General features: G+C 42.0%; 1 protein-coding gene and 1 long non-coding RNA gene across 2 annotated transcripts; both read right to left on the reverse strand.

Annotated features, from left to right (window-relative positions):
• Window positions 1-1,836: 1,836 nt before the first annotated feature.
• LOC146665527 (uncharacterized) lies at window positions 1,837-3,580 on the reverse strand. Its single transcript, XR_014912396.1, has 3 exons — window positions 3,486-3,580; window positions 3,320-3,388; window positions 1,837-2,509 (listed from the first exon to the last, which is right to left on the reverse strand). It is a non-coding gene; the product is annotated as an uncharacterized LOC146665527 (long non-coding RNA).
• Window positions 3,581-15,641: 12,061 nt separating this feature from the next.
• LOC146665528 (E3 ubiquitin-protein ligase TRIM21-like) lies at window positions 15,642-17,328 on the reverse strand. Its single transcript, XM_085411167.1, has one exon. It carries the CDS (start codon window positions 17,208-17,210, stop codon window positions 15,684-15,686), a length of 1,527 nt encoding a protein of 508 aa, XP_085267293.1. The 5' UTR covers window positions 17,211-17,328; the 3' UTR covers window positions 15,642-15,683.
• Window positions 17,329-17,643: the final 315 nt, after the last annotated feature.

A 17,643-nucleotide genomic window follows, 5' to 3' on the forward strand; every position in this document is an offset into this window, starting at 1 on the left:
CATTCCTCGCTGCACTGTACAGCATACACCACATTGTTAAGTCTGTGTTTTGGCGTTTTGTCTTTCGGGTGAACCAGTTTTTGTCTGAGCGTGTTGCTGGGTCTGAAATGCACCGGGATGTCGTGCTTGGAGACAACTCTCCTGAGTTTTTCTGATACACCGGCTACATAGGGGATGACAATGTTGTTGCGTCTGTCTTTCTTATCCTCCCTCACTGGTGTCTGGTCTTCTTTTCTGTGCCTCTTTGCTGACTTTAAGAACGCCCATTTAGGATAGCCGCACGTTTTGAGTGCTTCTTTACATGCGTGTGTTCCTTCTTTTTACCTTCAGGCTTAGAGGGAACATGTTCTGCCCGGTGGTGTAGGGTCCTAATTACTCCAAGTTTGTGTTCCAGAGGGTGATGGGAGTCGAACAGGAGGTACTGGTCCGTGTGTGTGGGCTTCCGGTAAACTTCGATGTTGAGGTTGCCATTCTGTTCAATGTGCACAGCGCAGTCCAGGAAAGGCAAACAGTTGTCCTTTGTGTCTTCCCTGGTGAACTTGATGTTTTTATCCACAGAGTTAATGTGCGCAGTGAAGGATTCCACTTCTTTTGTCTTGATTTTGACCCAGGTGTCGTCTACATATCTGTACCAGTGGCTGGGTACTCTTCCTTTGAAAGAGCCAAGAGCCTTCCTTTCCACTTCCTCCATGTAAAGGTTGGCTACAATAAGTGACACGGGGGAGCCCATGGCACAGCCATGTTTTTGTCTGTAAAAGCCTTCGTTGTACTTGAAATATGTAGTGGTGAGGCAGAGGTCTAACAGTGTGCAAATCCGATCGGGTGTGAAGTTGGTCCTGTCCTCCAAGGAGCTGTCTTCTTGTAGTCGTTTTCTGACAGCCTCCATGGCCTCCGTGGTGGGTATGCAAGTGAAGAGAGAGACTACATCAAAGGACACCATGGTTTCATCTGGATCCAGGGTAAGTTTCTGGACCTTGTCGGTGAAGTTCTTGATGTGGTGTGGGGTGTTCCCCACGAGAGGAGCAAGGATGGTAGCAAGGTGTTTAGCAATGTTATAAGTGGCTGAGTTTATGCTACTGACTATAGGTCTGCGTTGGACCGCTTCCTTGTGGATTTTAGGAAGTCCGTAAATGCAGGGTATGGCATCCCCTGGGTAAAGGCGGTGATATGTAAGGCGGTCAATAATTTTGTCCTTTTCAAAGTCTTGAAGGCAAGCTATAACTTTCTTTTTGTAGCTGCTTGTGGGATCTCGCTTTAGGGCTTCGTAGGTATTGTTGTCACTGAGGAGAGTAGTGATCTTTGTGTGGTAATCTGTAGTGTTTAGGACCACGGTGCACCTTCCCTTATCCACGGTGCATCTCCCCTTGAAAGAGGAGTGAAAGAAGCCATCTATGTCCACTGTGAGCGACCATCTTTGAACAGAGGCGGTGGTTTACGACACCAACTGTCTGCCATCTATAATCCAGTTTTGAGATCCCTTCCCAGACGCCTTAACGCCCACTCACAGCCTGGGCCATCTGATCTCAGGAATTTGCATGATAAGGTGGGGCCAGGTTTCACAATGAACTCACCCGAAACTCTGGCTGATTGGGACCCACACCCAGTTTCACACCTTGGCTCAGGGGATTAGAGGATCATCAGGGGGTCCTTTTGTCCCTCTGTGGGGGGTTACTCCCACTAGGTTTATATCTGGGACTCTCCACCATTTGACCTTAGAACTGAAGAAGCTTCTCGGATGAGAGGTGAAACGTCTTCAAGTAACTTAAAGAAGTCCAGACGCTTTTCTTTGCAAGCTCCTTTGACTCACTCTCTCTTTCTTTCTATCGCTCTCTCTCTCAGCGGTGTCACTCCTAAAACTTCCCCCTCTTCCTAAACAACCAAATGTCAAATGTTGCCATATCATTTTTTTGATTGGTCGACATGGTACTGTAGCACTTACGTGAAGTTACATAAAGTACCAATGGATAATTACCAAAGTAATAAGTAATTTGGGCTAGTATCAGAAGACTGAGAACGACTCGTAGAGCTCTGGTACACGAATGGCAGAGAAACCAGACAAACACAGTTATGTGGCTTTAAAAGTACTTTAGTGATGTTAAGCCTTGTAAAAGAAATTTGTAAACAACACAGTATTACAACAGGTTTTAACAGAATGTCAAGTATAAAAATTTCCCCCAAAGTAGCAAAAAAATAGAATTAAATAAAAATTGTGCACAAGTAAAAGAATTAGTCTCTTTTTTTAAGTCCAAATGGTACCGGTGGGGCCCATGACAAACAGGTGTATTCCAATAGAATTCGTCCGACAAGGAGTGTGTGTGTGATTGTCTGTCCTACCGTACTACTTGTACAGTAGAGGATTGTAGTCCATCAATGTGCAAATGAGTGTGCGTGTATATGTATATCGTCTCCTAGGATCTTGGGTTGGCTCGCCATCCAGTGAACACTGGAACACTCTGGGTTCTGGAATCGCTGACCTGGTCTTTGGATTCGTCCCATATAAAAACCTGACCTATAAACAATGGCCAAATATATGTCACCTGCCCTTTAAGGATAACTCTCACAAATTAAACTAAAGTAGTGTCACAGTGCAGTAACTACTATTCAGATCAGCTATCATCAATTCAATCATCATCAGTTCAGTCACGTTGTACAACATTAAAATATCAAGTTTCAAAGGTCAAAGTATCAATAGCCAAAATTTCACAGTATCAAGGTTCAATACTTATTTGTAACCTGCAGTAACATTAAAGATTATCTACAAGGTTGCAAACATTCAGGAATTATAGCCACCATATAATTCACTTTCATTGTAAACATTAATTACATCCATCAAAATAAACTCACTGTACATATATATCTTATCACAAATAAATAAGTATATTACCCCTTTTAAGAAATGGAATAATATGCAAATGCTTATCAGAAATTGAACAAAGTGCAAATAATCAATTTCAATAACACGTAAACACAAGGACTGAGTCCACAAATAGGAGTATTAAAATAGACGTGCTTAATCCTGCTTGTACCATAGGCCTACTAGTACAAGTGGAAATACACTAAACATTAACTCCAAGTGTTCAATACTGAGTATTGTAAGACAACTGATTGACATCAAAATTTAAACAGGAAGCAGGATAAAGTCTGCTTACAATTATCTCTCATAAAGTTATTTTTAGCTGCTTTAACCATTTACAGCTTTTCACATGTTAATGACTTAGTTAATGATCTAACTAGCATAACAACAGTGCGTTTCAGAGACATCGAACAACTGTACCCACACTCCGCACATCACGTGTCTGATTAGCCACATTTAGCTTACCGCCGTCGAGTGGATGCTCAGCATTTATGTGGAGCCACAGCTCAGTAAACCTTCCGGTTTCGCTCTGCCCTTGACAACAACAAGTGCAAAAATACATAATTTGTGAAAAATATCAGTTTAGATGGTATTTCTTTTAACTCGTTAGAGGTTAATTTCTCCAGCTTACCGATAACAAAAGTTTTAGTCCGTCTGCTCTGTTCGGCTGTAGAAGCAAGAGACTGAAAACTTGGGAGCTGGTACTAAGGAGGGACAAGAGCTGCCTAGAGCTTCACCGATTGGCTGACATGCGAGGAGTGGAGTAAAACAATAGGCTCTCATCAGAGCTCATCAACCCTCTGAGAAAACTTAACCCTTGTTTGACTAGAGCATATCATATATAATCTGCGTCCCTTCTATGTTTAAATAAATATTTTGATCTCATTTCACTTTCATTAACAGGGACAGTAAGAACAGGACAATGAACATTAAATGTTTAAATTTTTCTTCTCTTTTTTTGTTTGAGATGATTTTAGGAACTGGGTTACAGTACATTTTTCCACTAATACGGAAGGGGTGTTTTTTCTTTTCTTTGCTGTCAGTAGAAAACGCCGTTTTTACTGTTTCTTCCCACTATAAACACCACTGTTTTATTCAGACAATAACATCATGTGTATTTTTCATCATAACTCTGGTTTTACGTTGCCTATCAATACAGTTTAAAAACTGGTATATAATTTGTCACGTCTTTGCTTTCACAGAAACATAGCTCAGCGACAGAGTCCACGACACTGCCATTCAGTTACATGGGCTCAGCGCATTTTGTGCAGACAGAAATGCAGCTCTGTGCGGTAAGACTTGAGGTGGTGGCTTGGCCTTGTGTGTCTACATCAGCTTGGAATGGTGCAAGAACTCAGTGCTAGTTTCTAATTACTGCTCATCGCTTGTAGAGTTTATGAATGTTAGATGCAGACTTTTTTATGTACCTCGGGAATTCACCGCTGTGCTCATTACAGCAGTGTACATCCCACCCAGCGCTAATACTAAGGAGGCGCTCTGCGAGCTGTACGGGGAGATCAGCGAGCTCGAGAACTCACACCTCGACGGACTGTTTATTATCACCGGAGATTTCAGCCACGCAAATCTCAAGCCAGTGCTTCTGAAATTCCATCAACACAGAGAATCGCACTGGATCTTGTTTACACAAACATTCCCAGCGCTTACAGAGCGAAGCCCTGCCCCCAACTCGGACACTCAGACCACTTGTCTGTTATGCTAATTCCGGCATACAGACCGGTCGTCAGACGCTGCAAACCGGTTCTGAGACAGGTGAGAACTTGGCCTGCAGGAGCTCTGTCTGCTCTTCAGGACTGTTTTGAGCACACTGACTGGGACATGTTCGCGGAGACTGTAATGGCGACCACACCAACTTGGAGGAGTACACATCATTGTGATCAGCTACATCACCAAGTGCATCGATGATGTCACTGACACCAACACTGTTCTGGCTCCTTAAGAGTCACCCCTCACGTTATGTAGTGTTATATAAGTTCATGCAATCTTTATTCGTTTCTGGCACACTGTTCATTTTTATTTTGACATTCTACCGGAAGTGCTACTTCTCATTACTTCCTGTCTAACGGGAGAAGGACAGTTTGCTACTCCTGTGCCTGCCTATGCTGCCTCTTAAGCCAGCACAGTCTGTAAGTTGGCAGTAATATTGTGTTTTACCAGTGAATGTTTAGCACTAACTGCCGTGTGTTGTTTGTGATATTTAAGAAAGTAAATTCACTCAATGATGTGCTTTATTAGTCATTAGCCTAGATGCTAATTAGCGCTAGCTAACCGCTAATGTTAGCTTGTTAGCTTGTTTCGTTCTGCTTTGCTTTGCATAGTAACAGGTCATAGCATTTTCTAATTCTAAGAATGTTTGCTTATGTCAGCTCACACGGGATATTTGTGTTTGTTTACAGTCTCACCTACGGTGGCCCCTAGAGACAAAGCACGTACAAACTCCAAAACACTCGCAAACTCCAAAACACTTGCAAACTCCAAAACACTTGCAAAATCCAAAACACATGCAAACCCCAAAACACAACGTAAGTGCTCCAGGACGCTAGGGGCAGTGTTGAGCTCGATTTGCGAAATAAACGGCAAGTTTGTCTGTATGGGACGGTCTAGTCTCCGTCGCGCTTCCCAGGTTGCCTAGCAACCATGATACTAACCGCTGGAAACGTGTCATACAACTTGATTTGACAGAAATGAAGGAGAAAATATTTTGTTCATTTGTTTGTTTGTTTCTACAAGAGCTTTGTGTGATTTGATAAGTATCTGAGGCTGAGACCACAGGATAGTAAAACATGATTTTTGGGCTTCATTTCTGTACTGAACAGTCATTTAAGATTAGTTAGTAAATAACAATTAGCTAATGTTGTTCATGAGACTAAAGTCATATCACTTTGGTAATGTAAATATAATATGGCCAATATTATAGTTATTATATTAATCATTATTAGCTATTACAGCAGTGAACATGAACTCTGTGCCAAATACTAAGCCTCAGTACAGATTCAAGTTACAGTTATTTATATGTCTTATCACCTTAAATATTCACTCAAAGACAAGTATCTTTGACAGTGCATATATAGGTGTATCATATATAAGAGACAAATGTTGTTCCTTCAGTATATTGGCATTACAAAATTTGGCTCAATGCTTACATATATGTGTAAAAAGAAAATGTACAAGCTGTGAAAACTGTTTCTGATAGAATGAAGAGTAGACTGATATATGAAATATTCCTTTTTTGGGTGAGAAAATCAGACCATGTCATAACTGCTTTAAGTCATACAGAATAGATATCAGAACCTTAAACAGGCTGACTTCTGCTAAATGGGTCAAACTGGGCAGAAAGTATACAAACACATAACATCCTTGTAGAATATGATGTAACACTATAGGTCAACTTACCTCAGAATATATAAAGCATATAAACAATTACACCAATATGATGCAAAAAACACAGCAGTGCTACTAATCAAAAATACTCAAAGCTTCATAGAACTGAAATAAACATTTATTTTTTAGCTCCATTCTGCTGCTGATACATACTTTAGGTTTCTGAACATTAAACTTGTTGCTGCCTTTCATAGTGTGTAACTTGAAGGTAGAGATGGCACGATACCACTTTTTTATGTCCGATACCGATGCCGATATCATAAATTTGGATATCTGCCGATACCGATATGAATCCGATATAGTGTTTTTTAATCAACAAAACTGTTTTTTAAAATATCTTGCTGCATTTTGCAAGTCTGCAAGTTCATACTCAAGTTTAAAACAACAACTACACTAAAGCTATTCTGTTATACCTGTATACAAAAAAATATTTCATAGTTCAGCAATACTGATCAATCTAATAAACTTAGACCTACACCATCCTCCCTATTCTGGTATTTTAAAGAGTACTTAGCGTAAATATTAAGCAACCTAACTAATAGGGTTCCAACTCCCAGCAACAACAAAAATAAATAAATAAAAAATAAGGAACCACCCCTCACGCTTCACCTAATGATGCTTAATCGACGTAATCAACCTTAATTTGATGCAGTGTAAAAAAAAAAATGCACAGAAATCAATTATTTTTCAAGAAATATTAAATAGATTCAACATCTTTCTTCAACAAAATTGCAGACTGCACAGATGGTACCTTCCCAAAGTAAAAAGTACTATAGCTTACTAGGGTATATATATTAGACTTAATAGTCACTATATACAGTAATTGACTTCTATTCATTTTACATCAAATTAAAACTTTGGGTGTCAGATAATTATTTATTAAAAGCTCGACATTTTAAATGAGAATAAGAAAGAAAAGGATGTCTTTGTGCCCCCTTTTCCCAGTTAATGCCCTATCGGCCCCCCTGGCTAAACTTTGCTAGATCCGCCCCTGCATAGTTACCAGCCGTCAGCTACATAGAAAAAGATCCTGGTGTAGAAAGTAATATTAAATAAATTCTAACAACAGCTTATCAAGCTTAAACGTGCTGCTGTTGTTCAGCCGCTGGTTTCCTCTTTCTGGTGCAAAGTGGACCAAAAACAAACAAGAGAGACGGACTCGCCACAGAAAAGCCGATCAGCTGATCATTAGCAGTTTCACGATTGAAGTAGCAGCCGGAGAGCGAGAGGCAGTCGCTCGTTAAGCTTAACGTGGGAATGCTTTACAAACATTCAGAGATGGACTTACACACTTGCTTTACTTCTCTCGGGGATAACTTTGTCGGAGATGAAATGCCAGGTTGCTAGCGAAGCTCCACATGCTATCCAGACCACCGACAGGTCCCGCATGCCACAGCTGCTCTATCACGTGATGCATACTGCTCCGACGTGCTAACGTCGTTCTGAGGCGAGTTACGGCGTGTTGCAAGTTTTGTGAGGTGCTTTCGTGATATTTAATGGATCGGATTACATTTTTTATTTTTCTCCGATATCCGATCCAGTAATTTAGGTCAGTATCGGACCGATACCGATACGTAATATCGGATCGGTCCATCTCTACTTGAAGGCCCTGAGTACTTTCTCCCACACTGAAAACACTGGAATGATCAAATTATTTGAACATTACCTAATAAGACTGATTCAGGACAGACAATTCGTTATTCTAAACTTTTCCAGCAGTCCTTCACAAAGAGGGAACAGTCTGTCTATTCTCTCCATCTGTCAGCTGCTGCTGGCTCTTCCTCCTCCTCTTCCTCACACACTGCTGAGTTTGTCCTGGTGGATCATCAGGGGTGCAAAGCCTCACAGATGATGTGCAGCAGTGGGTCCCTCAGTCTGTCCTCACTCTGGACACTTGCAGTTGTCACACATGGAAATCAAATGTGTGATAAGCTGCAGGATTCAAACACAAGTGTAATTTATAAATACATGTTCATACTTTTATTACACAATCAGAGAGAAAGAAAAAGAGAGAGAGTGCAGGACAGACAGACAGGTGACAGTCTCAGGTATAAACACTGCTACAAAACAGCACAAGAGAAGGAGGATTTAGTGTTTGTGTTATTACGAGTGCTAAACAAGAAGAGTTCCCAGATGGTACAGTGGACACATGTGTGACTGCTGTGATTAAAGCATCTTTCTTTCAGCTTAACGAGTGAACCGTCAGCTCGTTCAAACACACGTTAAAGTCCGTTTGGCTCGACACCACCGAACAGAGGCAGCAATATAACATAGCTAACATTAACAGTGCAGTGAATCCTGCTTGTGCTGTGATATTCAGGACTGCAAACCGAGCAGCATCACTGACTTTCAGCTTGTTGTGTTTGTGGATATATAACTGACTTTAATTATCCATAAAATCATCAGATTCTCTGTAAGATTAAAGTTAACTATTGAACGGCGTATATTTTGAAGTAAAGGCTTTAAAACCAAGTTAGTACAAACATCGCTAATGTCACATAACTTTCCCGACATGTGGCCAACAGTAATGTTTTAATGTTCTTCATTATAAAAACATTTGCGCTTAAATAAGTGACATAATATTCAGTACTTACTTCTGAAAGTTTACTCTTCGGCAGCTCCGCTTCCGCCATTTTTTTCGGCAAAATTATCCACACCACCGCCACGCTATGAAGTCTGGGATATGTTGGGCCATGAAGGCTACACCGACCCATCCTTAAAATTCAGGGAAATTAAGGACACATTTGAGGGCCACATTTCGAGCAGCCTTTGAATTGGGACAGCCTTTGTCGTGTCACTGTGACTTAATCGGCCTTAAAATGTGGCCTTTAAGGCTGCAGACCCTGAATTGGGATACAGCCCAAATCCGGTCATTGGCACTTCCTGGCTTGTGTAGTTACTAGGTAACAAAAGCTCAACACTGCCCCTAGTGTCCTGGAGCACTTCCGTTGTGTTTTGGAATTTGTATGTGTTTGGGGGTTTGCAAGTGTTTTGGAGTTTACATCTGTTTTGGAGTTTGCAAGTGTTTTGGAGTTTGCAAGTGTTTTGGAGTTTGCAAGTGTTTTGGAGTTTGTACGTGCTTTGTCTCTAGGGGCCACCGTACTCACCATTCATCCATTCATGTATTTCAGCAAAGCCATGCTATGCATCCAATCAAATAAATCCACCAGAAAGGAACAACGGTGTGGTTTTTCTACATGGGATGATGGTTGTCTATCTGCCTAGTTAAGTGCGAGGGCAGAAGAAACACTATCATAACACGCTCCAACCAGAAACCGTGGATGACCGCAGAAGTGTGTGAGCTGCTAAGGATCCAAGACTCCCCCTTCAGAGCAGGCGACAAGGTGGCCCTGGGAACAGCGAGGGCCAAACTGTCTTGTGCCATCAAAGCAGTGAAGTGCGCGCATGGCAGTAGAATTCACAGTCACTTCCAGGACAGCTGTGACACTTGGTGCATGTGACAGGGCATCCAGGCCATTGGTGCTGGACGATATGACAATATATATTGTGTGGACGATAGAAAAGTGGCTACCGTGCCATTTGTCTTCTATCGTTTCTAACCTAATTTTATAAATTATTACATAAAATATATCATTAAATAGCCTGTGGCAAATATGTTAGTGTTGTCTTGTCACTATACATACTCTAACTTTATGCAAGAGAAAATAAAATATAAAAAAATGATATTTTTCGCAAAGACACTCCGTCTTGTGGTTTGGTGATGCTTTATGTGCACCCGGATTTGCGTCATGCTTTACTGTAACTCAAAATGATTGATGCGGGACAGGTTGCAGTTTCATGCCTGGATATGCAACAGGCAGAGACAGCTACCTAGGCAGCCCAAGAAGAAGCACTTTCACTGAAAGGAATCCAGAAAATCCGAGCTAAACCAAGTTGTGGAACAACGGGAGCAAGTTGGGAAAAGAAAAACTATAGCCAGCCGTAGATACAGCAGTCTTTCACACAAGGCACGTCGTATGAGAAAACGTCCCAGCGCCATAAACAAATCACAGGAGCCATCTCGTATTGCATTTGTAAAGGCATGGCCCCTGTTTATGTAGTTGAGAAGGACAGCTTTCGTGACCTCGTCAAAGCGTAAGCACTTCAGTAAAGTCGAGTTGCTTTGCTTATATGACACATGTCGGGCCAAAGTAGAGAAGGATATTTGCAGTGTCGTGCATTATGCCTTGACTACTGACCTATGAACGAGCAGAGATACGCAGCCCTACATGAGCGTAACCATCCATTTTATTAACAAAGACTGGACCCTCTGCGCTCGCTGTTTACAGACTGCGTACTTTCCAGATGACCACACCGGAGGCATGGTAGCCAAAGGTATGAGTCTGCCATTGGTACATATTTAACGTGCATAAAGTACATTGTGTGCATATATACGTGCATGTAATATTAATATATATATATTAGTTTTAACTAACATATGATATGCATGTTAGTAAAACAAATATTTTCGGCTACTGTGCTGGCTGTAGTAATTCCGAGTGACCCCTAATTAAGAATTAATGTGTCTAGGTCTGAGAGATACACTGGAGTCATGGGGATTGCAAGAATGCCACCTTGTCTGTGTCACCACGAATAATGCCACTAACAACATCTCTGCAATGGAACTGAACGAGTGGGAACGGCTACAATGCTTTGGCCACTGCCAAAGTGTAGGAACCCCGTCAAAAACCTGTCCATTATGCTAGCAGTGTCCAGGCATTCTTTTTTTTTATTATTCATATCGCGCCCCGTCTGTAATGGCCCCCCACTTTGGGAACCTCTGCTCCAACTCAGCGGCAGGAAACAAAACACACAGTCCAGCAGCTTCACGCTGAAACTTTACCGTGTCATGTCACTAGCTTACCGACACTTGTCTTTCTGAAAAGTCTAAACTCACTGATAATACATGAAAACAAGCTAACTTCTCCGACTGCTCTGTGTAATTCACGCACTATACCCTGCAACCTTGTGGTACTTTCACAGACCATAACCCCGTAGGAAACTAAAGTTTTCACAAGCAATTCACAACATAAGAAAGATAACTTATTTTAAACAACATGTTAAATCATTTTACATGAACTTTGACTTTTTAATAAATAATCAAATAAACAAAATAAATTTATCTCTTTGCTATTTATATTCTTAGACTTTACCTATCTTTTACTATTTATGCAACTTTTAACCTGGGTTACATTCAGAATACAGTTACTTTGAGATCGCTGCAAAAAGTGCAGCCTTACCTAATGTCCACCCTACTGTTATTAATTTTATATTAAGATTTAAAAATCTAGTTGGTATTGGTATGGCAGTAGCCTTCAGTAATAGTAATAAATCACACAGAGACAGATGAGACAGAAGATGGCAGGCCTCTAATAATAATAATAATGTGTTAGTCCCCGTAGGAAAATTACTCCTCTGCATTTAACCCATTCACCCAGTGAAGCAGTGGGCAGCCACCAATGCAGCACCCGGGGAGCAGTGTGTAGGGACGGTGCTCAGGGGTACCTCAGGGTAGCTGTTCAGTGGAGTCGAACCCCTGACCTTCCGATCATGGGGCAATCCCTCTACTTACTGAGCTAAACCTGCCCCGATACTCTCTGCAGTGGCTGAAGTCTGTGGTGTAGAGGCTGAAGACGAAAGGGTGGAGGACGGTCCCTTGTGGTGCCCCTGTGTTGCTGATCACCTTATCAGACACACAATGTGGAAGAAACGCATATTGTGGTCTTTGTCAGGTAATCAACAATCTAGGACACGAGAGAAGTATCCATGACATGGGAAGTCAGTGCCACAGGCCTGTAGTCCTGGGGGCCATTGAGTACAGGAACAGGAACAAGGCATGATGCCTTCCACAGAGCTGGGACCCTATGCAGACTCAGACTCAACATGAACAGTTTATGAAAGACTCCACAAAGCTGGGGGTCTCAAGGACACGGGGACCTCGTCTGGTCCAGCAGACTTGCCCGAGTGGAGTCTTCTCAGTTGTCTTTGAACCTGGTCATTAGTGAAAGTGATGGGTGGGGGAAGGGTGTCAGGACGTTTAGAGGTGGCAAAGGTGCAATGTGGAGAGTGAGAGAGAGAGTGGTGTGGTTGTGGATTGCAGGCTGACTACAGGTAAGTCAGTATGGGGGTGAGCATTAACTGCAGTGTCGAATCTGTTGAACAACACAACTCATTACCTCTGTCCTCACCAGAGATGGGCAGTAACGCGTTACAAGTAATGCATTACTGTAATCTGATTACTTTTTCAAGTAATGATTAATATAAGGGATTACTATTGCCAAAAAAGTAATTAGATTGCTGTTACTTTCCCGTAAGCACACTGCATTACTGCGTTACTAATCTGTCGTTATTTTGTTCGTGTGTCTCATGAAAATGAGTGACAGCTTTCGTGACCTTTCAGGAAAAAAGAAAAATGGCTAATAACCAAACCACTAAGGTGGCGGAAAACTAGCACCCACCAGGGTGTAGAGCAACACACCGGTGGGAAGGTCACAAGGCTCCGACAATGTAGAACTCGGTCATCAAGTTGGTGAATGCTTTGAAGGGGAGGTTGATTTGGGTGCAGTTATTGTCCCACGTCTAAGGAGCTTGGAAAGAAAAGCGTCTGGACTTCTTTAAGTTGCTTGAAGACGTTTCACCTCTCATCCGAGAAGCTTCTTCAGTTCTAGGGTCAAATGGAGTATCCCCCCAAAGAGGGACAAAAGGACCCCCTGATGATCCTCTACTTACTCACATGAGCCAAGGCGTGAAAACGGGTGACCCACCCATCCTCTTTGGGGGATACTCCCACGGGGTTTAAATCTGGGACTCTCCACCATTTAACTAGTGGTGCAACAGATCAATTCGGATCAATTTTCAGATCAGCAAAAAAAGAAAAAAGACAAAAATTTAATATTTACTTATTTACTCATTGAAGTATTTTTTGCCTGTTAAAACATTCAACTCAAGACTCATTCCACGCAATTATTAAAAAAAAATTATGGTACAATATAGAGCAGTACAGGGCTTTGTATCTACCACTCAATCCAATTTTATTTATAAAGCGCCAAATCACAACAACAGTCACCTCAAGGCGCTTTATATTGTAAGGTAGACCCTACAATAATACATACCGCTCATTATATCGCATTCTGCTGTGATATACTGAGCTGTCACGGTCACGTAGCTTTTCGTTGCCCTGGAGGTCCACCCATTTGTAGTAGTTAGGGCAACAGAAGATGCCTGGGACAGTTCAGCCACAACTTAAATCTTTTCCTGCTCATACATGCTTGGAACGATCTTGCCACTAAAGTGGACGCGAACGGGATATCATAGCGTGGCTCAAGCACGTTCATCATAGTTTAAACCCCTTGTTTTGCACAACGGAATACAGCCTCCCGTCTGCAGCTAAACACCCCAATAGCTTTTGTAATAGCTTTAGCCCGGTCGGATTGGGCAGCAAAGGGCTGCTTAAATACTGCAAACTCCTCTGCTCCTCCACTTGGATCGCTAGCACTGGCCATAACTATCCCTTGACAGACCCACCACGCGCACCATACGCATACTTTTTTCCTTCTTTTTCGAATCTTCGGATCACTTGCGTGCCGAACTGTGGAGTGGGATTGGTTCGGATTACGGATCAACTGTGATCCGTTGCACCACTACATTTAACCCTAGAACTGAAGAAGCTTCTTGGATGAGAGGTGAAAGGTCTTCAAGCAACTTAGAGAAGTCCAGACGCTTTTCTTTCCAAGCTCCTTAGACTAGGATGACCTTGATGACTGAGAACCTTCACAGACGTTATTATCCCATGTTTACTGGACACTGGGTCCACAACAATCACAGAAAGCTCTTTTCAAAACAACTTTTCTCATCTGGCTCTTGGTGGCGGCCAAGAGCCCTCTCCCTCCCTTAACTTTCCTGCTTGGCTTCTCTTGTCCTTGTCTAGTCTTGTCTAATTCTCAGAGACTCTCTCTGTCTTGTTCTCTAAATCAAGAAATGTTGGATTTGATCATCAAATTGGGATTACATGACATGCAGGAACTTTTGCTGGACACACGATGGACAGCTGGGAGAAGTGGCAGGTCGTGTGCCTGGCAATACTCTCAATGCAGGACATTGAAGGCAAATACTTATTTTCCACCCTAATTTACAAATAAATTCTTTACAAATCCTACCATGTGAATTCATGGATTTTTTTTTCACATTCTGTCTCTCACAGTTGAAGTGTACCTCTGGTGCAAATTACTGACCTCTGTCATCATTTTAAGTGGGGGAACTTGCACAATCGGTGGCTGACTAAATACTTTTTTGCCCCACTGTATATTGCAGACAATGTGCATTCTGATAATATGACAAATGCTCTACAATTACTTAGAAATGTTCAACAGGCACAGGTAACCGATTGGGCAAATTCACAAAGTAATTGGTGGGATTGGTTTATGAGCGGCTCATGGAGAACATTGATGTTTAAGGTTTTGATGTTTTTTGGCCTAATACTTATCATGTTTTGTATCTTTACTACATGCATTATCCCCTGTGTAAGAGGAATGGTATCAAGGATGATATCTCAATCTCTCGTTGCATATATCACTGTGCCAGACAAGGAAGAAGGAGAAGACGATGAGTATGAAACTAATGTGATGAATGATTATGTTTGAATGATATACATTTTATGACGACCAGACCGAAAGCACTCACAATGTAGGGTCTGTGTCTGAAACACATTGATGTATCTCTTTAATTTCAGCTACAAACAGGAGGGAATGTTGAAAGATTTTTAATTTTGTGAATTGTGTTTAGTTGTAGCTTCATATAAAGGAAGAAGAGCTTGTGAATTGAAAATACCACAGGAAAAGGGAGTGAAAACAGATGTGCAGAGGAATGCTGTGACATACATAGTACCTCCTTTGTTAACAGGCAAGCTAACGGTCTCTTTCTCCTTTTATGGAAATGTTTTTGTATTTTGAACATGTCACTCCTACTTCCTTGAAGGCTCAAGTATAAATAAAAGGATGTTCTGAATGCCCTGGGCGGTTTTTCTGTGTCACGTCTGCTGTGCACACTCTGGTGTAGAGCAGATTAGATCGTGGCCGCCCATGCGCATGTAAAAAAATAGATATCTTAGTTGTGAGTTTCTTTATCTTCTAAACAACTTTCTCTTCACAATCATCCATTAATCAACCAGCAATTAACAAACTTTATTTTGAAATGAAGCTTTTTGACATTTATTCACTGATATTTGGTCTTCATTTCAAGTCTCCATTAGTGGGAGCATTTGCTGATTTAACGTTTCTTCTGTTTACATCAAATTCAATGAAAATCAAATCTAAGTGTGAATTGGAGTCCCCAATAAACAGATACTATAGAAAACATGGAGACTGTAGAATATTTACATTGGATATGCTTATTTGTTCCCTTCAATAAAAATCAATCAGTTCATCAAATAAAATCAGTCGTTGATCGACTCAGTTTGATTGACAGGACAGATGATCAGAGGTGCAGAGTTTTTACCACCATCATTCTTACAGGGACAGAAGAATGGGTGGAGTTTGTGAATGAAGGAGCAGCCAGTAAAGGAGTGGATAAGACCTGCAGCACCTACATCATAAAAGGAGACCAGACCCTCCTCATAATCCACAAACACCCCCACCATCTCAGGACCAGACTGAAGACAGAGGGGGACTGGAGGACCAGCAAGAGCTTTGTATTCATTTCCATTTCTTAGCCACACAGTCCAGAAACCATCCTGAGGAGTCAGTTCGATTTTTCCCTTCCTGTTGATCGACTCTCTGGCCACTCCTAAATCCCAGTCAGTTTTTCCTTTAACCTGAACCTCAAAGTAAAATCTGCCTGAAGAGAAACTCTGCTTTCCTAAAACATTAGGGCATGGAGAAAATCTCTCTGGGTTGTCAGGAAGTTTCTTCCTCACATCACCACAGTGCACTTGTTTTTCATCATCAGACAGGATGAGTTTAGAATTTGCTGTATCCGGATCCAGAGTCACGTCCACTGCATACTGCTGGACCCTCTTCAGCTCAGCCTCAAACAGCTTCTTCTTCATAAGTTTCCTGAGCGTCTCCTCCAGCTGAGCCACAGCTCTCACCACAGTCCCCTCGTATGATGGTGGACGGACGCTCACTCCTCTCCAGTCCTTGGTGGGTGGAGCAGCTTTCATGGACGAGAAGCTTTGGAGTAGGTGGAGGTGGTCTTCAGAGCATGACAGCTGCTCCACCTCAGATCTTCTCTTCTTCAGCTCAGAGATTTCCTGTTCCAGATCTTTGATCAGACCATCAGCGCGTTTCTCTGTTGTTTCCTGTTTGTCTTCAATCTCCTTTATGAGCTCCTTCAGGCCTCTATCGACAGACTTCTTTAGAGCAGTGAAGACCTGAACACCTTCTGCTTTCTGTCTGTCTGCATCACCTTTACTCATCTTCACTGACTCTTTGATCTGCTGAATCTTCAGTCGTCTCTTCTGGATCATCTGCTGAATTTCAGCCTCTGTCTTCTCCAGCTCTGCCTTCTTTCCTTCATATTCGTCCTTCAGAGGAACAAACTCGTGGTTCTTGTGGTCTAAAACAGAACAGAGCATGCAGACACATGTGTGGTCGGTCTTACAGAACAGCTCCAGAGGTTTATCATGCTTCTTACACATTCTGCCCTCCAGGTTCTCCACAGCATCAATCAGCTGATGTCTTTTCAGACCTTTCTTTGTCAGATGAGGCTCCAGGTGAGTCTGACAGTAGGACTCCTGACACACCAGGCAGGACTTCAGGGCCTTCAGTCTGGTTCCAGTGCAGATGTCACAGGGAACTTCTCCTGGTTTGGCAGCTTGTTGCTCTGAGCTACTGCTGCTGGCCTTCTGCTGAACTTCACGTCTGAACTGAGCGACCACCTCAGAGAGCAAAGTGTTGATCCTCAGCTGAGGTCTAGTGTAGAAAGTCTCTTTACACATAGGACACTGACACATGGCATTCATGTCCCAGTGCTGAGTGATGCAGTTTTTGCAGAAGTTGTGTCCACATGGTATACTGACTGGATCAGTGAACACATCCAGACAGATGCAGCACAGAAACTGATCTTCAGATCGTAGATTGCTCACAGCACACATGTCTGCACTCTGACGGAGAAAGAAAAGAAACACATTTTATATAAAATTCACTTTAAATTTCATTTTAAAAAAGAGAGAAACAAATTTCAGTGTTGTGCTCTTTACAAAACCAAGCAAATTTGAACCTAAAAGTGTGACATGTCAAAATCAGTTTATTCAGAATGTCTGATTTTAAAATTCTCCAAAGATGAACCTTTTACACACACACACACACACACACACACACACACACACACACACACACACACACACACACACACACACACACACACACACACACACACACACACACACACACAAA

The sequence above is a fragment of the Rhamphochromis longiceps genome, linkage group LG7 (assembly GCF_057381845.1).
Source record: "Rhamphochromis longiceps isolate RC_006_pf linkage group LG7, R_longiceps_female_GT1.1, whole genome shotgun sequence".
Classification (NCBI taxonomy): domain Eukaryota; kingdom Metazoa; phylum Chordata; class Actinopteri; order Cichliformes; family Cichlidae; genus Rhamphochromis; species Rhamphochromis longiceps.